This window comes from Macaca fascicularis, chromosome 9 (genome assembly GCF_037993035.2).
Source record: "Macaca fascicularis isolate 582-1 chromosome 9, T2T-MFA8v1.1".
Taxonomy (NCBI): domain Eukaryota; kingdom Metazoa; phylum Chordata; class Mammalia; order Primates; family Cercopithecidae; genus Macaca; species Macaca fascicularis.
The window spans coordinates 126,131,348-126,155,206 of NC_088383.1; the positions used below are offsets into that span (position 1 = coordinate 126,131,348).

Sequence of the window (23,859 nt, forward strand, 5' to 3'; positions counted from 1 at the left end):
GTTTAGAGCAGCCAAATGAGTAATTTCTCCAAGATTACACAGCTATTAAGTGGTGTGTCTGGGATTTGAACCCAAGTCATTCTGACTCCAGAACCCATAACTAGAAACCATTAAGATGAATTACTTTTTCTCTGTGCATTAAACTAGCATACTCCACCTTGTATACCAGGGAATGCTATGTACATGTTTATATGTGTGTATATATGTGTGTGTGTTATTGCTATACATGTTATGTTGTTGCTAACACACATAACAGATTTTATATGAAGAAAACTTTTACGTGAAAAATTTTGTGTATATTTTACACATATATATGATGGGATTTATTTTTAAGAATGAATACAACACTACCACATAAAGCACAATATTTATTTTCTGTTTCAGGGTAAGAAGATAGGCGAATGTGTTTCTAGAGAGAAAAATTAGTTTCATATTAGCTATAAATCAGAGAATACACAAGTAATTTTAAGCTTCCATGTCCATTGCATGCCAGGTTCTCTGAACCTGCTGGCCTTGCTCCTTCCAGAACTCATGTCTCTTCAGACAGAAGCTTTCGGTTCCAACCAAGAAGGGTATGCATCTGAATGCCTTTCAGCAAACCTGAAGGGCTCTCCTCCTCCTTTCCCCAAACTACCAGGTCTGTAAGGGAGCAGCCTGTCCAGGCAGGTGGTCCCCAGTGAGTTTATAAAACACCTTCCCTGAGACCTGAGAAACCACTAAAGTAGATTTCTCTTTTCTCTCCTGCTCCATTAAAATGAAACCTCCATGAAAATGAAAAAGAATCTGAAATGTAAAGATTTCCCGATGTAGAAATGGTGTTAAATTACAATAGCATAATGTGGTCCAAGAAATTCTAAACTGTGTCAGAAACTGTAGATTAATTTGTTTAACAAACATTCATTGTATTCCTACCAAATGCCAGGCCCTGGGCCAGATGCAGGAGGCTGCAGTGTTTTGGGAGTTTGCCATTTAATACAGTACTTCTCAAATATTAGTCTGGATAAGAATCACTTTGGAAACGTGTTTAAAATGCATGTTCCTAAACCCCAACCCAGTTTCTGATTCATCAGATGGGACTAGGGCTTAGGAACCTGGAATTTTAGCCACTCCCTAGATGATTCTAAAGCAGCTGGTCCTCAGTTGTATCTTGAAAAACATTGACCTAGTATGTTTTTAAGTTTTGATCAGCCATTTAATCAAGCCACTTAAACTCAGGACTTCAGGAGGTTAGAAGAGTTACATGACCTCTAAATTCTTCAAGAAACCTTAAAAAGACTTCTTAGAAAGGCTTTCTATGCAAGAACAGCACACCAATATGACACAATTTCTTTTCAAACAGGAGAAAGACACTGTGTATAATCATATGGCTTATGTGGCTGAAGAGAAGAAGTTAAAACGTTATCATTGGAGCGATTCAAGAAGGGGGGGTGTGTGTGTGCGTGTAAATTATCAACTTGTATAATTAAGCTTTGTGTACTTTACCCTGTGTTTACCACATGGATATTAAAATTCAATTTAAAAATAATCATTTATAAGGATGTGTAAGACCAAAGAGGGTAAGGGGTTTAAAGATGTCATTCTAGACAGAGGTACAGGGAAAGAGTTGGGACAGTGGCAGGAAAAAAAAAAAAACAGGAAGGAGGGAGAAATTCAAACTTCTTGATGAGGGCACCAAGGAAATCCTCAGCAGCTGGTGTAATAGATGGCTAGATATGGACATTAGCAGATGTGGGTGCAAATAGGCTAAAGAATTCAGATACCGTGATCCAGACACTGTGGGCACAAAAAGAAGGAAAGGAGGAAGGAAGGGAGAAAGGGAAGAGGGAAAGAGGGGGCAAAGGCGGGAGAGAGAAACAAACTGAAAGAAGAGGGCTCTGGCCCTAGGGGGAGCTTACAATCTTGGGTTCTGAGCAGCCATGAGGCTTTGAGCAAGTTATTTGCTCCAGTCCTGTATATGAGTCTTTAAAATGGAGCTGGACCTCTCAAAGCCACCATGAGGAACAGTAGAATGGTGTATGTGAAATGCTATTTGTAAACTATAAAGGGTTGCTAAATGCTACTTATTAATACATTCTGGCTGAAGGTTAGACCAACGGCAAGTGTGGATATGAGCATGTGTCCCATTTAGCTCTCCAAGTGACTTCCCACATCTTTCCTGAACCTGACCCCCAAACTCACAGGGGTTTGCTAAGAGGTTTTTTTCCCCTTTTCTTTTCTGCTCTGAAACAATTTGGCTATTGCTTTGTGCAGGCTTGAGCATCAGATTCCTTTCAGCTCCCCCCTCCTGCAGCTGTTCCTCCTTCCACCTTTCCCCAGGCAGGCCCAGCTATTGGCCTAGAGGCTACCTGCCTCCTCCTCCTCCAAGGCCTGTGAGTCTCCAGTTGGAAGCCAGAGGCCTCCAGGGACCAAGGCAGCTTACTGGAGGCCCTTGGGGAAGGAGGGAAAAGAAGATAGTCACTAAAATTAAATGAATTTTCTATAACTGTTTTTTAATTAAAATTGCAATTCTTTTTCTATGCAGAAGAGGCTCTTTAAGAACAATTGCACTCCCTGAGTGGCAGGCAAAGAGCTCAGCAGCTCTTCCCAAAGCCAGGGAGGGAAGGGAGGTGAAAGCAGAAGTGATGGGGTGACTGGTCCTTCCCTCTTTCAGGGCTAAGAAAGCCAAAAGGAGAAAGGGCAGGAAGATGGAAGGAGGGAGCTGCTTGGTGACTTCCCAGGCTGAGGCCCCTGGGAGAGAAGGCTGAATGTATTGGGAATTCCAAGCTAGGATTTTGTGTTTTCTTTTGTCCCAAAAAGTTATGCCACCTTCTCCCTTCCTTCTCAGCCCTGGAGGGCCCCAGCCACAAGCCTTGAAGCTGCAGTGAGAGCCACCCACTGCCTTGGCCTTTGGGACCCCTTGAGCAGGAGGAGAAAACCAGAAAACCAGAGAGAGAGAGAGAAAGAGAGCAAGAGACCGACCCGGAAGGAAGAAGTAATGGAGGAGGGAGACAGGGGGAACTAGATCGGAGCCCACACCACTGAGAGACAGAACTCCTTAGAGGAAGCGCAGGGATTTACAGGACCGGAGCACAGAAGAAAAGACTAGAAAAGGAAAAGCAGTTTCAAGCAAAAGAAAGGAAGGAGAGGCGGACAGGGAGGGGAAGAGCCAAGAGTAGCGAAGCAGAGGGATCTGCAGCAACTTTGAGAAATAAAAGTGAACTGTCTGTGGGCGGCTGCTGTGATCTCAGCAAAAAGCCGAGCTCAAGGCTCAGGGACTCCGCCGCCCACACTGTGCCCCGCCTTATTTTGGATGCCTCCAACTCCAGCTTCAGGCACAGTACACGAGTAGGGGTTGTAAGGCCTGGTTAGTGCCGGTGCTGCACGGGAACAGCGGATCCCTGCAACAACCAGGTGTGCGGGCGCTACAAGAAGGAGCCCGGGCCGCTGCGCCCGCTGCGCGGACTTCGCCCGGTGCTGTACACGCTTTAGGAGAGCGTGTCTTGAAGTGTCCTTCCCGGCCCTCCTCGCTTCCCAAGATTTGTTTGCAACGTCTACATCCCTCACCACAGCATAAGCACTGGGGCGAGGTGGGGCGAGAGGTCTCTGCAGGAATTAATATCGATTTCAGTCTCCTGCTTCCTCAAAGTTTCTCTTTGACATTGGCGAGACTTATTCTAAGTCAGAAGAAAATAAAACCTTGCCTATTCTGGGCCCATGATTGCACAAAATCCAAAATGCTGCCGGCATGAAGATGCAGCTGGAAGACTCTAGAAACGTAGCATTAGGAGGCAGGGACTTTATAGTGTCCGGAGATAAGTTCCTAAATAAAGAATTACGCAGTGGGAAATGAAGAAGGAGGGTCTGAGGGGCCGACCTCAGAGGTACAGACAGAGAAATCGAGAGCGAAACACTCAAGGAAGTGGAACAAATCGTCGTAGCCAGGCGTCTGCCTCTCTGGAAACCCGAAATCCGCCCAAACCTCATCCCAGGCGCTCACGGTACCAGTTGCAGGGCCCCGCACTATAGGGGCTGCCACCCTCTGCCCCCGGAGTCCCCACGCCGAGACTCATCATTTGCTGGCTCTTTCTTCCTTTTCTTCTTTTGTTTTTTTATCCTTCAAATACAAGACAAAAATACACCTCATTTATCATCATAGATATATATATTTCACTCTCACCACATAAATACAAAACATCCAAATATCCAAAACATTCAGAACAAAGTTAGTAGCCTGGATTCAGTGACACCTACCCGCGTTTGAATCGTTCATTATTTTCTTCACTATTTGCCTAGAAAAAAAAAAGATGAAAAAGAGGGGGGAGTTTCCGACGTAAATAATTTACAATAAAATTACTATTTTAAAAAATGCCTTTCGCTTGCTTCAGATGGACGAATACATTCTAGATACTGCGGCACCTCGCAGTCTGGGTCTGTGAATTTGGTTAAAATGTGGGTGGCCGTGGCTGTAGGGACGATCGCTGCTGCGCAGGGTAAGGAAAGAGGGTGTCGCGGTTCGTGTTCTGATTTGGGACCACTGAAACCCTAAGACTGGGGAGGTGAGGGGAGTGTCTTTCCTATCAATCACACAAGACGCTGTCTGGACTCTGAGACTACTGCTAGAGGAGGCCCGACCGCCCAGCGGCGTCCCTGTCTCCCCTTCCGCAAAGAACTGCTCAGAAATCCAGCCGTTTCCTGCGTGCAGGAAAGGATTTGTGAATCCGGGAGTTTGGGAGAAGAGGCAATGAGTGCTGACTCGTTTTCCAAGCCGAGCGATTGTGCCCAAAGCTACGCGCCTGGGAGGCCGTAGGGTGAAGCGCCGGCGCCCAGACTACCGCCGGCAGCCGCTTTGCTCTTTCCTGGAGGAGGGAGAAGCTGTCGGCCACCGCCCCGAACAGCCTCGGAGAAAAGATTCTGAGTTTTCTTTGATTAGCGGCGTTGGCTTTTCCTTTGCTTTTCCCCCGTTAAATTCCTGTTTAAGGTTACAATACCCAGAACCTTAATTTTGCATTGCCCTGTGGGGCATTCTCTATCCTGAATTTTCTTACACCTTCCAAACTTCATCATTACGAGTATTTAAAAACTGGTTCCACTTCATCTGGTTTTACGTAGCAATTGCTTTTATTGCTGATTAGATCAAATTTATTAGTGTCGTTGCCTACCAGGACGTTTGTTACTGTTTCCTGGGGTCCGGGGTGGTTGTGATTGGAGTTGCCCTAAAGGGGGGAAAAACCGCAGGATTTGTCCCGCCAGGAAGCTGTGTTGTGTATCGACTATCCCGAGAGGTCCGCAAAGCGGGGCCCAGGGGCTCCCACAAGCCCTGGTTTCTCTGGCAAGAGGAAGGAACGTCCTCCCTTTTTGGTCTACAGAAACCTGGAAGCCCCTGGGGTCTGCGCGCAGTTTTCCTCTTTCAAATATTCCTAGGAATAGTCGGCAGCGGCAGCAGCCGCGGATCTAGAGCAAACGCCCTGTGCTTTGGACGTAGAACCAGTCTTTTCCCTCCTGGGCTGGGCACGGGGTCAGGGCATCAGGTTGACTAACTCGGGCATTTTTCCCAATTCTTTGGATCGCTCCTGGATTCAGAAGGAAGTTGGGGGTTGGGGAGGAATCTCGGAGGAAAGGTAGAAAAAAAAATAGCCCGAATGAGATAAAATTGGTAGCAGAGCCTGGGTGGGAAAGGAGAGCTGTCACAGGCCTGGTGGGAGCCAGGAGCCCAGCGCAGGAGCTCTGGGCACCTAACGCGCGTGAGTCCATAAATATCACCACAATAGATAGTATAAATATAAATACAGGGAAACACTTAAAATCAGTCCAGCGCTTTTTTCTCGGCCCCTTCTTTATTGTTGGTCCGGGAGTAAGGCTCGAAGGCCGAGGAGCTCAGATATCGGGCGGAGAGTTCTTGCAAATTCCCAGCTAGCGAACCAGCCATTGTTAACGGGGCGGAGGACAGGCGGCTGGCGACGGAGCCGAGCAGCGAGGGCACCGGCAGGCTGAAGAGGCTGTGGCCCGCGGCCGGGGCGCCCGCGTGCAGTCCCCCCGGCCCGGCGGGCCCGGGGCCTGGAGCACCGCCCACAGCCGGCGGGTGCGGGGACGCGGCGCCCGCTGGGCCCGGGGCGGCGGCGGCTGCGGCGGCCGAGCCGGCAGCGGCGCCCGTGCCCAGGGCCGGCAGGCTGGGCCCGCGCAGCGCTGAGCCGAGAGCGCCCGTGGCGCAAGGCGGCAGCAGCGCAGGCAGGCCGGGCGGCGACAACAGGCGGCCCTGCTCCAGCAGCCGTAGCACGCTGCACGTGGCCGCGGTCTCCGACACCACCGAGCGTAGCTCCGAGTCCTTGCCCTGGTCCTTCTTCTGCTTGGTGCGCCGGTTCTGGAACCAGACCTTCACCTGCGCGCCGGGGTGCGGGGAAAGTGGGAGAGAGGGGCAGGGAAGACCAGCGTCAAAGGAAGCGAGCTCCCGGGGCGCGCGGCTCCAGGGCTCTCCCCAAGCCCCAGCCCTACCCGCAGCCCCACCCAGCAGCGGGAGAGGTCCGGGCTGGGGCGCTGCTGGGGGAGCTGGCGCCGCCACGAGGGGGACACAGCTGCTCCACTGGGCTGCGCTTCCGGGTCAGCGAAGCAGGCCCAGGCAGGCGCCGCTTACACAGAACAAAGTAATAAAATGCCCACGACAGGAACTCGAAGGAAGACCGGAAAGGGTTTCTCTGGCTCCTGCGCTACCCCGCAGCGGTGTTTGGGGCTCACAGATGTGTGAATCAGTGCGGGCCCCAAAGCCGGAATTTCCGGTGGAGGGTGTGAGGCCCTAGGCTGAGGTGAAGGAAAAGGGAAGAAGGAAGAGGGAAGTGGGAAGAGATGGGGGAAGCGAGTATTGCCCAGGCTTTCTGGACCCAGGCCCCTGGCCCAGTGGGCTCAGATTTAGTCCTAGAAGCGCTACTCCTGGTGAAGGCTACAAAGGACCATTTCCTGCTTCAGACGTGACCATCGTGACCATCGGCTAGCAAGCAGGGAAAGTGGCTGCAGGAGAATAATATGTGCGGGAGACTTTATGCAGACGGAGCTTTCTGCACCTCCTCTCACCAGATAGCTGCATTGAAGGGTCTGAGTGATACTCTTAGTTTCTCTCTCCACTACTCTGAGTCATGAACTTGGAATCATGGGAGAAAGTAAGGAGGCTAAGGTGGACTGAACACTCCCCACTAACCTCCTCTCTCATTCTTCTGCCCCTCTGCAGGCCTAGCAGTGGCCCAGAAGAGTTTTGCAGCAATAGGGAAAGACTATCCTGTCTAGATTTTATAAACTAAGAGGGGTAGTAGCAGAGAGAATAGAAAAAGCTACCACACCAATCTCAAACTCAAAAAGAACACCCCTATCTGTTCTGTCAGTCCTCAGCTTTCAGCCCAGATCCCAGACCTAAAATGCTCTCCACCTGCTTCAGGGTTAGGCATGGGGAAAAGGGTCAGTCTTCAGAAAGAAGTCTGCCTTAGCTAAGCCAAGCTGGTGACATGCCACTTGGCAAGTTCTTGGGTCCTCTCCTGGGCCCAGAGCCCACATGGCCAGCTCCAGGGGCATCATACGGATTTAATGTAAAGGGAAAGATCTAAAGCACAATGGGCAGTATTGGCTTCTGGGTCCTAGATCTGCTTCCCATCACATTCCTCACACATCACTGGTACAGAAGACAGGGTCTCCCAGGTGCTCAGGGCTGGGGCCAGCTCAGGATGGGGAAAGCCTTCCTTTAAGGGTCAGGGCAGCCTGATCTGCACAGGCAGATCTCCAGGAGGGCGTACACCTTTCTAATTCCTAGGAATCACCCATGGTGCTGGGGCAGGGGGTGTTAGACTTAGCCTCACTCCTGCAGAATGGGCCTGGATGCTGTGTACAGCTGGGAGGGCCCACAAGGGGTGGGGCCTAGAAATCTAGCCAAAATGGGGTACCCCAAACAAGGGCAAAAGACAGTTCTTTGTAGAGCAGAAGCAAGAAGGAAATGCTCAAAACCAGGGGCCAATAAAAATTCCAAAAGGACAGGATTTGGGGCCTCTTGGGCCTAGGCTAAGGTGGATAAAACATGGGACCTGGAAGATTTAGGGATGGCAGGAAGGGTGGGGGGAAGGGATGTATTATTTAGGGGAAGGAATCCTTAGGCCTTTCTTACCCATCCTGCCCATCTCCTCCACCTCCCAAGGGTGGCTCTGTCCAGAGCAGGTTAGGAGGTGAAGAGCAGGCTAGGTAGGGGTCGTGGGGAGGAAGGCTGGTGCAGAACTGTGTGCGGCCTGGCCGCTGGGTACCTGGGTCTCGGAGAGGTTAAGCTGCCGGGCGAGCTCGGTCCTCTCACGGCCCACCACGTACTGGCAGCGCTGGAACTCCATCTCCAGCCGATAGAGCTGCTCCGCGGTGAAGGACGTGCGCGTCCTCTTAGGCCGGTCCAGGTCCAGGCCCTTGGGCAGGATGATCTCTCGGATGGACCCCTTGGCATCTAGGGAAGGGGAGATGTCAGCCGGCAGAATCCTCCCATCTCCCTCCACCTCCTTGGCCCGAGCTGGCTTTGGGGACACAGTCCCCAGAAGCGTGCAGTTTTGGGATGGGGATGGGGGGCGGGGGGCGGAGCACGACCACAACCAGGTAGCAAAGACACTGTGTGGAAGGCAAGGGGCCTAACTCCATACCGCTGACCGAAGGAGGGACCACACTTTGTCTTTTTGTAGAGTCCTCCAGACAGGGGAGAGAAAAAATCCAATCAATTCCAAATAGGCGGACGTTTCTTCCGGCCTGGGGGGGCCTCGGCTGCGCAGGCCGGGTCCCCTGTAGCCTGAGGGTACCCTTGCCGCCCCGCCTGGCTCCTGCGGGCCCCAGCTCTGGGATTGCTGACCAGACCGTGCTCCAGTCGTCCCCACCCCCACCCTCGAGTCTCCTTCCCTCCGGAGTCCGCGCAGCGGAAGGAGGAGGGACTGAGTCGGGGCCGGCCGGGCCCGGCGATCTGCTGGCTGGGGCGGCGCCAGGCCGGGGCCCGGCCTCGCAGCCTCCGCCGCCAGGGCTAAGCGCACGCCGCGCATCCGAGAGCGGCAGAGCAGAGCACCAAAGCGGCAACCGCGGCTCCGTAACCCAGCCCAGCTGCCTCTCCCGGCGGCAGCGGTTGGGCACCGATCGCGGCGCTGGGGCCCTCGGCTCAGTGCACTAACTGGCAGGGCCGTAGCCCGCGATCGGCAGCTGTTCTTCGGGGCTCGCGCTCCCCCTTGGGTGCGCTCAGCCCTCCAGAGCGCTGGAGTCCCCTGGCCGGCTCCCGGCAGATCATCCGGCCTTTGAAGCGCGCACACCTCCTCCCGGAGTTTTCTGCTCCTTTCCCGGGTCGGAGGCCGCAGTCCGATGCCCGACCGCACCCGCGCAGCCCCCTGTCTCCCCCCGCAGCCCGGTCATTGGGGCCCCTCAGGGCGTGGAGGGCCGAGGCCCCTGGAGAGCGCACCGGAGAGTCCCAGGCGCTTGTCTCCAGCCGGACCCGGAGCGGGGAGGGCCAACAACTTTCTCCCAAGTCCCAGCCGGCACTCCTCCCCACCGGCCTGTGTCGGCTGCAGAGCGCAGCTCCGGCCCCGGAGTCGACCCCAAAGAACGCGCCCGGCAGCCCTTCCCATCCCTACCTCGGACCAGGATCCGGCGGCAGTAATCCGGGTCGGCTGCGGAATTGGATTTACTTTTGTTACAATCCTCAGCACCGCCCGACGCTGAGAAGGCGCCCTGCGGCTCCTTGAGGAAGGCGGCTGGGAGGTTCCCCTCTGCGCCCTTGCTCTCCCGACTCTCCTTGTGCGCGTTCTTCGAGACCCGGGCAGCCTCGGCGTCCGAGTGGCACCGAACGTCCATTTTGTCTGGTTTCCCGAACATAGGCAAGAACAACAACAACAGAAAGGAAAAAAAAAAAAAAGCCAAAAAAAGAGGGGGGAGAAGGAAAAAAAAAAGGAAAAAAGGGACAAAACCCCCGACAACGTAGCGCGTACGCCCGGCCCGGCGACAGGCAAGAGCCAAGAATGAATGTCCCCGCGGGGAGGCTTCGGCGGCCGCGCGCGGGTCAGCGGCGACGGGAGAGTGGCGCGCTCGCCAAGAGGCGGCCAGTCTGGTTCAGGATCCCGGTGGAGCTGCGGCGAGGCCGCCTCGTCAGCACCCGCGTCCTCTGAGCACGTCCAGTGTACCCAGCCTGGCGATCAGGTAGCGAACAGCGCAACTCCGAAATGCTGCGGCTCCCGCCTGTTTCTGAGACGGCGAGTTGTAGTTGTCCGACACCCGGGGGGACGCACACTCGCTGTTGCAATTGATTACGGGTAATTTCGCAGCCCCCACGTTTCGGTTACCTCATGAATACACTAAATTGTTTGGATAATATATCAGATCGTAATGGATGGTTTCTGTCCTTGTCCCCAATCAAGTAGGGGTTTAGCCAGTGAATAAACGGAAATGATTGGTCTTGCTTTCAGGAAACACACAATCAAAGACCCACACTTCCAGAAAAACTTTTGACAAGATTCATCCTGAATTGTTAGTACCATTAGCAGGCATTATTAACTTTCCTTTTGCCTTTGACCCTCCTGCTCACATACTGGCTAGAGGGGTTTTCTCCACACTTGCCAGATAGAGCTGAATGAGGGTTGGGCGGTGGGGGCGGGTGGGGGGAGGAAAAAAAAACCCTACACACCCAGCAGCAGAAGAAAGCAGTTGCCTGGAAGTGGGGGATGGGGGACAAAGGTGGGGGGAGAAAGTTTTCCCAAAAAGTATCTCCCCTGCACTCTAAAAAAGCCAAGCTTTTCCCCTAAACAACTCCTTCTTAACACACCTCGACGCAGACAGCCATCTTAAACTGCCACCTCTCTTCATTTAGTTCCAGTTGGATTTTTTCATGCCTGCACCTCCAGCAGCCCTGAGGCAGCCCATTCAAAGGGCAGCTTTGTACTCAGAGTCCAGCAGGAGAGAGAGGGGGAGAGGGAGAGACGGCCGAGAAATCTCAACTGTGAGATCTGCTTCAAAAAAAAAAAAAAGTTTTCCCCTAGCTATTTCATTGTCTCTGCTACAATATCTTTGAGAAAAGCAACAGCCAGTAATCCAATAAGAGCATTGATTAGGCTACAATGATTCAATTCAAGCGCATGGCCTTGTGCAAGGAGCATGCTCCAGCCCTTCTCGTCACCTTGCCGGGGCAGAAGCCCTCTCCACGCCGCTCTCCCCATTCATTCCTTTATGGGAAATGCGGAGCAAAAGGAGTGAAAGATGGCAATTATCTAATTGGACTATTAACAAACAGTCCTCTGAGTGCGGCGGTCTGGCGTGGCTCCTGGGCGGGGGAAGGGCCGTGTTCCCTGCCCTCATTCACAAAGAGTGCAGGGGCCGGGGAGGAAAGGGGTTTTTTAAAGGGGGTGGGTGGGAGGAGAGGAGAGGTGGGAGGTTTGGCTGAGAATTTTTCCACACAATTCCAAGAATGGGGCGGAGGCGGGAGGAGGGGAGGGGGATGGGGGCGGGGGTCGCGGCGAGCGGGTGGGCAGGCCGGGAGGGGGAGGGGTGCGAGTGTGTGTGGCGGGCCCCTAGGGGCTCCAGCTCGCAGCGATGCGCGCACCGCCTGCACCGCCGCCACCTCCCCGGCCTCCGCCGCCACCCTAGGGGACCCCTCTACCGTCCTGAGCCGAGAGGGGGCCCCTGAGCGGGGTCTTTCGCGCTCTCCACCCAGCCACCCCTCCCGCCACTTAGGGGCACCCAGGGTTGGCCCAGCTCCGGAGGGCATCTCTGGCCCTGCAGGCCGACCTCGGGCTTCCACTTTAGTTGATTGGGCTGAGCGGTGGAACTGTCCCGAGCTACTCTCCGTCGGGCGGCGGGTTTCCAGGGTCCCCAGCGGGCTGACCGCCCCTCAGCCTGGCTTCGCTCCGCAAGCTGCCCTCGAAGCCCGACGCCGACTGGGCGCTCGGGGAAAGTGCCTTTGATTGGCCGCTCTGCTCCGGCGGGTCGGTGGGGCGGGTGGGAGCAGAGAGGGGTAAGAGGTAAGGGCCTTTGCGGCCACCCTGTTCTGAAGATGTAGAGTGGGATTGTGTTAAAATCCGGCGAACTCTCCGGTTACCTCCCGCAACGCTCAAAAACCCAGACTGGCCTCGAGGCACTGAGGGCTTTGCTCCCCTGCGGCTAAGCCGTCGGGGGCGCAGCCGCCGGGTCTTGACTCCCACTACCGCGTCGCGGGTGCGGGTGCGGGTGCCTGAGATTCGGGTGCCTCCTGATGGGGCCTTCGTTTCCCTGCAGAGCTCGGCCCAAGGGAGCTCCTGGGCCCCCTTGGGCAGGGAGGAGTGCGACCGAATCCCCTGGCACACCGGCCCCTCCTTGCCTCCTACCCTGGCGGGGTTGGAGGGGTCGGACCCTCGGACTACGCCGGATTGGGTGCGCAGGAGGATTCTAGGCCTTCCTCAGCCCTTTAGGAGCCCTGCAGGCGGCGGAAGTGCCAAACCGCGGCCTTGGCCCAAATGGGACCACCTCCGGATGGCTCTGGGTCCCCGGCCCGCCGCACCTCTCTCTACGGCCTCCTCCTGTCGGTGAAGGCCGCAGCGGCCTGGGAACCCCACGGGGACACCTGCGGCCCCCGGTCAAAGACCCGGAAGAAAGTTTTTAAAAAAATAAAAATGGCCCAACCCATTACATTTTCTTTCAGGTAGATGGGGGAGCTGAGGGGCGGGGCGGGGCGGGGCGGGGGCAGTCCGGAAGCAAACAGTTGCCCTTAGAAATGACACTCCCTGCGGGCAATGGCGGCCCTGGGAGGTCCGCAGCCGCATTCACTGCCACAGGGAACGCCCAAACTGTGGCCAAATCCCAAATGCAAATTTTAAGTTTGGCCTCGGAAGTTTCTGCCCTCTCTCATCTTGTGGCATATTTTGTTGTAAGTGGAAACTATCTGTTTGTTTGTTGTCGCCAGGCTGGAGTGCAATGGCGCAGTCGACGCTCACTGGAACCTCCGCCTCCCGGGTTCAAGAGATTCTCCTGCCTCAGCCTCCCTAGTAGCTGGGACTACAGGGGTGCGCCACCACGCCCAGCTAATTTTTGTATTTTTAGTGGAGACAGGGTTTCACCATGTTGGCCAGGATGGTCTCGATCTCTTGACTTCGTGAACCGCCCACCTTGGCCTCCCAAAGTGCTGGGATTACAGGCGTGAGCCACCAAGCCCAGCCTGTTTGTTTGTTTATTAAACTTATTTAATTTTGAGACAGGCTCTTGCTCTGTCGCCCAGGCTGGAGTGCAGTGGCACCATCACGGCTCTCTGTAACCTCAAATTCCCAGGCTCAAGCGATCCTCCCACCTCAGCCTTCTGAGTAGCTGGGAGTATAGAGGTGAGCCACCGTGTCCAGGGGAATTATTTACGAAGCAGTCACTTATCAGATGCATTAACTCACTTAATCTGAACTCCTCCTTCAGAGATGTAGTAATATTCCGTCTTTATAGGTGAAAGAATGGAGACTCAGAGAGAGGTTCAGTAACTTGCCCAAGTCACACAGACTGGTATGTGCAGAACTTGAATCGACTGATGCCTGACTTCAAAGCTATTCATGCTCTTCTTTGCCACACCCCACAAGACTCTGCCCCATTTTTAGTTCCAAACCCATACTTGCTTTGAGTTTTCCAAATCTTCAGGTGATCACGTGTATATTAAAAAGACACAGAGCAATGACCTTAATGTTAATGCAAGGAATCCTCATTATTTGGCATCAATTTTCATGAATTGTATCTAAACAACATTAAGTAGAAATTGAATCATGAAATTATTGTCTCTGATGATGCTATTTATTTCTAGCCATGAGCATTTCTTAGGAGTTTATCACTTTTCTACTAGCTGATCGGGGATGAGTAAAAAATCATTTCCTGGGTTTCAAACTTACAGAATGATCATCTGAGAGCAGTGTCCAGGAATTTGCATTTCTACCTGGCTTGCCAAAGGATCTTTCACAAATTAAATTAGATAATTTCACCTTTTAAACTTCGGTGACTCCACTAAGCTTCCTGAGGGCAGGGACTTCCATCCCTCCTTCCTTAATGGACATGCAAATACTTATTGAGAAAAGGCATAAAATGGGATATTCTGGCTGGGCACAGTGGCTCATGCCTATAATCCCAGGACTTTGGGAGGCCGATGCAGGTGGATCGTTAGGAATTCGAGACCAGCCTGGTCAACATGGCAAAACCCCCGTCTCTACTAAAAATGTAAAAATTAGCCAAGCATGGTGGGTCACACCTGTAATCCCAGCTACTCGGGAGCCTGAGGCAGGAGAATCGCTTGAACCTTGAAGGTGGAGGTTGCAGTGAGCTAAGATCACGCCACTGCACTCCAGCCTGAGTGACAGAGCAAAGCTCTGTCTGAAAAAGAAGAAAAGAAGAAGGAGAAGAAGAAGGGGGGGGGGGGGGGAAGGAGGACGGGGAGGGGAGGGGAGGAGGAGGAGAAAATGGGGTATTCTGGAAAAACAACTAATTGAATTAGGCAGACATTTACCAGGAGTCTGGAGGTGCCAGGACCCAGGTAGCCCCTGAAGGATATAGGCCTCATCTTTGCATCGTCATAGACAAACCCAGTAATTAAGAAAACTCACTGGCTTTAGGTTAGTCATGGCTTCAGGTTGGCAGCACAAATGAAGTAACCAAATTAAAAAAGAAAGTCAACTTGTAACCTGGTTTTGCTTTTTGTTATACATGGTACTTTTTTCTTTTTTTCTACTTCCTTTCTTCCTTCCTTCCTTTCTTTTTTGTTTCTTTTTTCTTTCTTTCTGTGTGTGTGTGTGTGTGTGTGTGTGTGTGTGTGTGTGTGTGTGTCTGGATTAAAATTCTGTGGGCATCCATCCAGAAAAACCATGACAGGTTTCTGAGAGGACACAGTGGAGGACGGAAGCCCTGGGATGGAAATTTCAGAAAAGCAGCTGCTAGTCCCAGAAAAAAACTAAAGCTGTGTGCTCACTGGCAAAGAAAGAAGAGAACTCAGTCAATTATTTGGATAATCTGAGACAAGCCTGTACTGCACAACACACACAAGGACACAAGGCTGCTCCAGGTGAAAGTGTTTTATTCTCTTGACTAAATTTGCCGCCCTCCTCAGTGCCCTTCCTGCCCCCGCATCACTGTCTGCAGGTGCAGACAGACCCAGAATAGAACTGTAGCACTGGAAGGATTTTTAGAGATCATCTATTCCATAACCTTCATTTGACTTGACAGATGAGAAAAATGAGCCCACAAAGACAAAGCAACTTGTTAAGGATTAGACAACTAGTTAGTGGGGGCCTCTGTGCTACAATCCTGGTCTCCTGACTCAAAGTTACATTCCCACCTCCACCCAGGCTTCTTGAAACCTGAACAAGATGCACTGTCTGGGGTTGGGTGAAATGATGCCATCAAAATGAACTAAATCACAATCTGAGTGTTGGGGATGGTTTTCATATTCCCTGACCCTGCCTACTTGCTTCCAGTCACAGAAAGCAGGATCGAGGTGGCACAGAGTGCTTTCCTTTTCCATCTTCACTTTCTATTTCAGAAAGAAGTAGGAAGGGACGACACACAGGCAGAAAAAATCTGAGATCATTCTAGATTATGAGCAGGTTGGGGACAACATAACTTAATGTCTGAGACAACATTTTAAGAAGGACTGCATCAGAAGAGATGATACAACCGGAAATTAAGTTTCTGTAACAATGAATCAGGGTACTTGACAACAATAATTAATTAAAAGGAAGAATAGCTAGCATTTATACAGAGACTTTCATCTCCAATCAAAGTTTCCAGTGGTGATGAATTCAATCTCATTTAATTGCTATTATTCCCATTTCACCGAAAATAGTCAGGGCATTGGGGAAGCACTTGAAATAAGAACCAATGTTGACTATCCAAAGTGGAAAATGCAGCCATATATCCATATATTTCTTACCAATTATAGCTAGAGTATTAGCCAATGTGTACACAGCTAAATTTTGAATTATTCTGTCTACACTTCAAGCAAACAATCCCATTGGCCTCCATTTCTCAACTTAGCATTTTGTACCAAGAAACTATTTCATCAATTATGTATACATTTTGCACTTGGAAACATCATACAATTTTAGAGTTAAAAGGAACCCCATTAATTCTATAGGCTCACTTATTCAACAAATCATACAAACATGGGTTTTGGAGTTACTCAGGATGCCTGATTTATAGATCTATACCCCAGGTCCCTTACCTGTTAGGCATGTGACTTTAGCAGGTCAGTTTCCTTCCCTGTGCCTCATTAGTCTATCTGCAAAATAAGGTTAGCTTTGATACTGTAGTGTTGTTATGTAACAAAAGTGCTTAAAACAGTGCTTGACGCACAGTGAACACTGTCAATAAATATTTGCTATTAGTGTCTTTATCTGAGCATCTCTTATGGAGCCATAGAACCCAACTGCATTGTGTTAAATAGAACCAGATATACCAAGAAGGAACTAACAGTCAACCAAGGTAACTGATTGGTCCAGGTACTCCATGGCAAAGCTTGATTGGCTTCATACTGATTCAATACTGTAAAACAGTAATGAACAGCTTGTACTTATTAAGGACTTACTGACCAGCATTATCTCATTTACTTCTCATAATGGCACTTTGAGAAAAGAACAATTATGTATATCCATTGTGTTGAATTAAAAATAGCCATAAATCTTTTGCCATACTTCCCATCAAGAGGTAGATTCTATTCCCTTTTGCTGAATTAGGTGGAGCTTTGTGACATGCTGTAATCAATAAAATGAAGTGGAAGTTGCCCTTGTTCTGTCTGGGGCCAGGCTTTAAAGAGGTCTGGTAGTTTTTGTTCTTGCTCTCTCATAGAACCCAGCTGCTATGTTGTAAGGAAGGCAGTCTAGACTGTGAGAGGAAAAGAGGCTACATGAAAACTGAAGCACCCCAGCTGACAGCACCAATTTCCAGTCATGTGAATGAGATCATCTTAGATGTTCCATTTCCAGCTGAATTCAGTCTTATGAGAGATCCTGAAAATACCATGTGAGGCACGGATGAGCCACCCATGCTGAGCCCTGTCCAAATAGAATCTTGAGAAAACATAAGGTTGTTGTTGTTTTTAGCTACTAAGCTTTAGGTAGGTTTGTTATACAGCAATAGGTAACTGAAACACCCATATTGTGGATGAGAAACTGAGGCTCAGAAAGGCTAAGCAACTTGTCCATGATCTAGGAGCTAGGAAGCGGGACAACCTGGATTGAAACCCAGGACCATCTGACACCAAAAGCCATGATCATAACCAGCAAACTACATAGTGCCTCCTATGGAATAACCAAAGTCTGAAGAATAATTCACAAATAAAATTTTTGTTCTTTCCTTATTTCAGACATTACCTAATGTAGGCTGGACTAACAAAAAAACATAACATGTCAGTCTTAAGACCATAAAGAATAAAAATGTTAGAGTTAGAAATGAAGGATCAGGTATGGTGGCTCATGCCTGTAATCCCGGCACTTCAGGAGGCAGAGGCAGGAGGATCACCTGAGGTCAGGAGTTCGAGACCAGCCTGGCCAACATGGTGAAACCCCTCTTCCTACTAAAAATACAAAAAAAATATATAGCTGGGTGTGGTGGTGTGTGCCTGTAATCCCAGCTACTTGGGAGACTGAGGTGGGAGAATTGCTTGAGCCTGGGAGGCAGAGGTTGTAGTGAGCCAAGATTGTGCCATTGCACTCCAGCCTGGGGAACAAGAGCGAAACTCCATCTCAAAAATAAAAAGGAAGGAAGGAAGGGAGGGAGGGAGGGAGGAGAGAGAGGAAGGAAGGAAGGAAGGAGAAAGAGAAAGAGAAAGAAAGGAAGGAAGGAAGGAAAGAAAAGAAAGAAAGAAAGAAGCAAAAGTGATCTCTGCCAAGATCTCACTTCTTGAAATCGAAAGGAGGCGTCTCACTGGAAGGTGGGTACAGAGCTCTAAATTTTGTATTTTTCAAAAACAAAGATGCAAATGAACACGTTCTGCTGTCACCTTTAGGAAACCAGAGATACATTAACACTTAGGGTGGTAAATGGAAATTGACAACAGGCAGTTGGTTGGCTCTTTGAAATTCTCCAGATGAAGCATTCTGGGAGGAAAAAAAAAAGAAAGGTTGATTTTATTACAACATTTTCTGGGTCACAAAGAACTTTGAGGTTTTCTAGGAAACCTGACTTATAAATGTGTATCTTTCTAACAGGAGTACATTTGTGTTTCAAAGCGTCTTTAAACCCATCATTTTCTAAAATTCCTTACTGCATGAAAAGCTGCTGGAGCCACTTATTCAACAAGCAGGTAGTGACACCTACTCCATGCAAGTCTCTAAGAACTCCCTGTATCAAAACCATGAAGTGTTTTTATTTCAATGTGTAGGAATGCTTGCTCAGAAGTCACTTATTTTATAAACCTCACCCCATCCAGAAGAAAGCCCCAACTGGAAAAGGAAGAAGACAGTGCCACTGAGCAGTTAAAATTGGTGTATCACAGAGTCTGTATATATCAACTTGAGTTCTTTGCTCATAGGGGACCTTCTCAGTCCCTCATTCAAAGCCTATTCATGTTTATTTTTATTTTATTTTTGAGACAGAGTTTTCGCTCTTGTTGCTTAGGCTGGAGTGCAGTGGCTCACTGAATCCTCTGCCTCCTGGTTCAAGAGATTCCCCTGCTCCAGCCTCCCAAGTGACTGGGATTGCAGGAACACGCCACCACGCCTGGTTTGCTTATTTATTTATTTATTTATTTATTTATTTAGAGATGGAGTCTCACTCTGTCTCCCAGGCTGGAGTGCAGTGGTGTGATCTTGGCTCACTGCAACCTCCACTTCCTGTGTTCAAGTGATTCTCCTGCCTCAGCCTCCCAAGTAGCTGGGATTACAGGCACCTGCCACCACGTCCAGCTAATTTTTGTATTTTTAGTAGAGACTGGGTTTCACTATGTTGGCCAGGCTGGTCTCGAACTCCCAACCTCAGGTGATCCGCCTGCTTCAGCCTCCCAAAGTGCTGGGATTATAGGCATGAGCCACTGCGCCTGGCCTATTCATGTTTATTTTTGACCTAATTCTAACCAGTATAGTTCTCCCATTTCCCAGCCTGCTTAGCGGTTGGGATTAGCGGCAGACAGTAGATTAGCAGCAACAAATCAGAAGGGAGAGCAGTGTTTGCAGCAGGAACACTGAAGACAGTGAGAATATCCACCAGCAGCAAGTTTTGGAGAGGGATAAAAAACAAACCAACTGACTCAAAAAAGCATCAGGTTCTGGGGTCACTTTGCTTGGATACAAGTAACTGCAACCTCAAGTGCTCTTGAGGGCATGAATACAGTAGAATGCAGTGTGACAGTGGATATTCAGGAAGTGACCCTCAATAGATTACATTGCATTTCGTTTAAGAAAGCAGAGAAGCACACAACTCATTTGAGAGATAACATAAAACAAACTCAGAAAAATTACATATGTGACACCTTATTCCTTTACAGTAAGGGAGAAGTCATTGCAATTTTATAGTCAATTCTTGTGCCACTGAGCTCCATCCCCCAACACCATAATTTTGAAAGGCAGAACTACACCCATGTGAAAACAATGCAAGCAACATTGACTTTCCTTCATTCACTACTTAAAGCTGTCCAAGGTGAGATGTTTGATGAAGGAATACAGAACTGAGCATGAGCATATTTTCATCCCCAGGTATTTTGTGTTGGCTCCCCTGAAACACAGGTAAAGGGATGAAAAGCAGAGATGAAATGACTCATCCAAGATCCCTCAGCAAATCCATTAGCCCAGGCAAGAAAAGAAGACCCAGAGGGAGGGGAATACCTGGTACATGGTGGACACTCACCAATATTTACAAAAGGAGGGAAGAAAACAGAAAGACTGTTAGCTATTTATGAGAAAGCGTTTGTTCTAAGAGTTTGCCAAGACTCTCAGCTATAACAGAAGCAGAGACCTGTGGTCACAGGGTCACAGATGGCTGTAAGTGGCTCTGGAACCCAATGTGATCCAAATGAAAGAAACAGTCTCCAAGGAATGAAGCAATGGTGGGAACACCCCCCTCTCCCTACAGTGACCAAGGAGGGATGGCATTTAGGAACTGGAGTTGTTAATATAAAGTATGTTGAGTAACTCCTAAATACTACTACTTAGTTCTTCTGTGGCACTTTCCCACTTCAGAAGTGCTTTACAAACATTAACTAATTAAATCAGCATGACTTCTGGAAGGGAAAATTGAGCCTGTTTAATCTGTTTGAATTCTCAGAAAAAGCTAATAAAATTAAGGTATAATGTTCATGAAAAGGAGTACACAGAACCATAAACAGCTTTTGTGAGGGATTAAATATCAAAGTGTGGTGGTGGCATTTGATGAGCTCAGAACCTATTTATGGCAATGTTATGTGACTGCTCCAACATCAACCACTGAAGACTGAGTTGCAAATACCACAGAGGCTCTCTGGAAGGAGCCTGTGGCTGACTGTGGTCACCTGTCATAAGGTGTTTTTGTTGTTGTTGTTTTTCTGGGCAGGACTCTGAGCCCTGGGCTGATGGAAGCAGGAAAGAGGAGGACATCTGCCTTGTGAGCCAACCAAACTTTATCTACTATTTTTACAGAAGGAGTCAGCTAAAGAGGTGCAGGGGTCAGACACTTTCCCAGTGCCCTGCTTCCCAGAGCTCAGAGCTGGGAAGGTGTCTGATCTCCCTGGTCTAGAGCAGGACAATCTGCTTCCATTCGGATATTTGGTTGCTGCTGCCACCACAGAAATGTTTTTAAATAGTCACAGTGATTAAAATAGTAAAATAGTCACTCTGTCACCCAGGGTGGAGTGCAGTGGTGTGACTTTGGCTTACCGCAATCTCTGCCTCCTAGGTTCAAACAATTCTCATGTCTCAGCCTCCCAAGTAGCTGGGGTTACAGGCGTGCACCACCATGCCTGGTAATTTTTGCATTTTTAGTAGAGACGGGGTTTTGCCATGTTGGCCAGGATGGTCTCGATCTCCTGGCCTCAAGTGATCTGCCCATCTTGGTCTGCCAAAGTGCTGGGATTACAGGCATGAGCCACCGCACCTGGCCTTCCCACTGTGTTCTTAATCTGGACAAATTATTTGGCTTGCTTTTACATTTGGCCTTTTTTTTTTTTTTTTAAGTAAAAGGGAGACTTCGTGATTCTCTAGTGAAGGAAACAGAAGTCAATCAGTTGAAAGTGTACGCAAAGGGGGAGTTTTGGTTTGCTGTATTAGAATTTCTGGGATTCTGCTGGTCCTGTTTTGGACCTCAGCCGTAAGTAGACCACAGTACTGGCCACTCATTCAACCTGCCCTTCATGGCTTGGAATCCCGGTGACTCAGAGGACTACCCTTTCTGAGGAAAATGTGGAGTTGAAGCAAAGACAAGTATTTTATAGCTGTAAATAGGAAAAGGGGAAGAAAATAGAGTCAGAGGTTTAAGAGGCTATACTATTGCTCCAACTGGGTCATTAAAAAGCTGAGTGACCCCAGGCAAGACCCTACCCCATGTGGCCTTCACGTTCTTGCTGAAGCAGGAGGCAGGTCAGGGTGATCCCAAGGGTCCTCCCAGCTCTAACATTCTCAGATTCTGTGATCATACATGGTAAGCCTAAGGGAGTTGGGTGCTTTGATGGTAGAGTCACCAGGCTTTGTAAATTATATGACTGTGGCTGGATATTTAGACAAGCTGGTCTGAAAGTGGAGTAAGTGACTTTCCATGTGCTGTTACCAAAAACATATCCCCTCAGCCGTCCACAATATCTACCATTACTGTCATTCTGAGGCACCAAGGCTCCAGGAGAAACACAAATAGGTCATGTCACAGGACAATAACTCTGAGCATCTTCCAAGATGACGACATGGATTAGTTTAAAGCAGAGGCTGAAAACCTGAGCCAAATCCAGTGTGTGGTTTTGGGTTCTGTTTGGACATTGAACTTTTTTTCATTTTAAAACATTTGAGTTAATTTCCACTATTTTAAGAATAAGGGTATTGTATTAGTTCATTCTCACATTGCTATAAAGAACTGCCTGAGACTGGGTAATTTATAAAGAAAAGAGTCTAGGTTTAATGTGTTTAAAAACACTTTTAAAATTAGCAATATGTCCGGGCACGGTGGCTCACACCTGTAATCCCAGCACTTTGAGTTGCCGATGCGGGCGGATCACCTGAGGTCAGGAGTTCAAGACCAGCCTGGCCAACATGGTGAAACCCCATCTCTACTAAAAATACAAAAATTAGCCAGGGGTTGTGGCAGGCGCTTGTAATCCCAGCTTCTCAGGAGGCTGAGGCAGGAGAATCACTTGAGCCTGGGAGGCAGAGGTTACAGTGAGCCAAGATTGTGCTACTGCACTACAGCCTGGGTGACAGAACGGAAATCTGTCTCAAAAAAAAAAAAAAAAAGAAGAAGAAGAAGAGAAAAGAAAAGTGAAGAGGTTTAATTGGCTCATGGTTCCACAGGCTATACAGGAAGTATGTCTGGGGACCTCAGGAAATTTACAATCACGGCAGAAGGCAAAGCGGAGGCAAGCAGGTCTTACCATGCAGAGCAGGCGAGACAGAGTGAAGAGGGAGGTGCTATACACTTTTAAACAACCAGATCTTGTGAGAACTCACTCACTATCATGAGAACAGCAAGGGGAAATCTGCCCCCATGATCTAATCACCTCCCACCAGGTCCCTCCTTCAACACTGGGAATTACAATGCAACATGAGATTTGGGTGGGGACACAGAGCCAAACCATAACAGGTATTTTAGCTAAAAACTTGAATTCCCAGGTTTTTTTTTTTTTTTTTACATTAAATGACATGGTTGCACTGGGCTCATTTTTTCATGTCAATAGTCAACTGGAGGCCAGGTGCAGTGGCTCACGCCTATAATCCCAACACTTTGGGAGGCCGAGGGGGGTGGATCACCTGAAGTCAGGAGTTTGAGACCAGCCTGACCAACATGGTGAAACCCTGTCTCTACTAAAAATACAAAAATTAGCCGGGCGTGGTGGCGGGCACCTGTAATCCTAGCTAATTGGGAGACTGAGGCACCAGAATTGCTTGAACCCGGGAGATGAGGGTTGCAGTGAGCCAAGATCATGCCAGTGCACTCCAGCCTGAGCAACAGAGTGAGACTTTGTCTCAAAAAAAAAAAAAAAAAAAATAGTCAGCTGGAGTTGAGGGGTGACTACCCCTCCTGAAGGGGCCTGTGTGCTCCAGGTCCCCATGAGGCTGGCCTGGCCACTCACGTGATGTGCTCGAGCCTTGCAGCATCTGAATCGAAGATGATGTCATGAAGAGCCAGCATTCTAAATATTATTATATCTATCAGATTGGGCAGCATGAGAAGGTGGGGGTGTAGGCTCTCTTTTCTCCCAGGAGCTAACAAAGTGGAAGAGCCTCAGTGGCACTCTTGGGTTCTCACTGCTTGCTGCTCTCGAAAAAAAAAAAAAAAAATCTAACATCTAACAAGACTGCCCCGTCTGGTTTGTACCATCAGTAGCGTACTTAGAACACAGGTCACATCAGGAAAGCCTTGTGTTGGGGGAAGGGCCTTGAAGCAGAGTGACCTCCATCCCTTTTTCCTCCCCAGTTTGGAGATCCAGCCACCATGAAGCCAGGGAATGTAAGGGAACAAATGAAAGGCAGGTAGTGAAAACAACACGAACAGCTACATCCACCCCATGTGTTATGAGTCAGCAAGAGCTTTCACGGTCATCTCTCCACTGCCTGTCCCATTTTACAGATATGGAAACTGAGGCTCAGCAACCTCAGAGTGACAAGGCTGGAGAAAAGAGGAACAGAATGAGGAGAACAGCCTATATCTTCTGTTGCAAGGCCTGCGTTTCTGTACCCAGAGAGCTGGTGGCAGACACAGTAGACTGGTGTTTACCCTGAGCAGATGGGGAACAGTGAGAGAACACGGGCA

General features: G+C 49.5%; 1 protein-coding gene across 3 annotated transcripts; it reads right to left on the reverse strand.

The window, feature by feature from the left end:
- Nucleotides 1-355: 355 nt before the first annotated feature.
- On the reverse strand, nt 356-10,037 carry VAX1 (ventral anterior homeobox 1). Of its 3 annotated transcripts, XM_065521462.2 has the most exons (4): nt 9,594-10,037; nt 8,250-8,437; nt 4,231-4,268; nt 356-4,093 (listed from the first exon to the last, which is right to left on the reverse strand). In XM_065521462.2, exons 1-4 carry the CDS (start codon nt 9,832-9,834, stop codon nt 4,000-4,002), a joined length of 561 nt encoding a protein of 186 aa, XP_065377534.1. In that variant the 5' UTR covers nt 9,835-10,037; the 3' UTR covers nt 356-3,999. The 3 variants fall into 3 exon arrangements, with proteins under 3 accessions (XP_065377534.1, XP_045217545.1, XP_073856910.1); XM_045361610.2 differs by lacking the exons at nt 356-4,093; nt 4,231-4,268 and adding an exon at nt 5,079-6,355; XM_074000809.1 differs by lacking the exons at nt 356-4,093; nt 4,231-4,268 and adding an exon at nt 5,079-6,355 and having other exon boundaries at nt 8,628-10,037.
- Between the last annotated feature and the right edge of the window lie 13,822 nt (nt 10,038-23,859).

Excerpts from the sequence above, each read along its gene's own strand:
- VAX1 (XM_045361610.2), bottom strand. The coding sequence starts at position 9,834 with ATGTTCGGGAAACCAGACAAAATGGACGTTCGGTGCCACTCGGACGCC. Across the intron at positions 8,438-9,593 it reads CCGCCGGATCCTGGTCCGAG|ATGCCAAGGGGTCCATCCGA; the intron begins GTAGGGATGGGA and ends CCCCTTCCCTAG. Across the intron at positions 6,356-8,249 it reads TTAACCTCTCCGAGACCCAG|GTGAAGGTCTGGTTCCAGAA; the intron begins GTACCCAGCGGC and ends CCCGGCGCGCAG.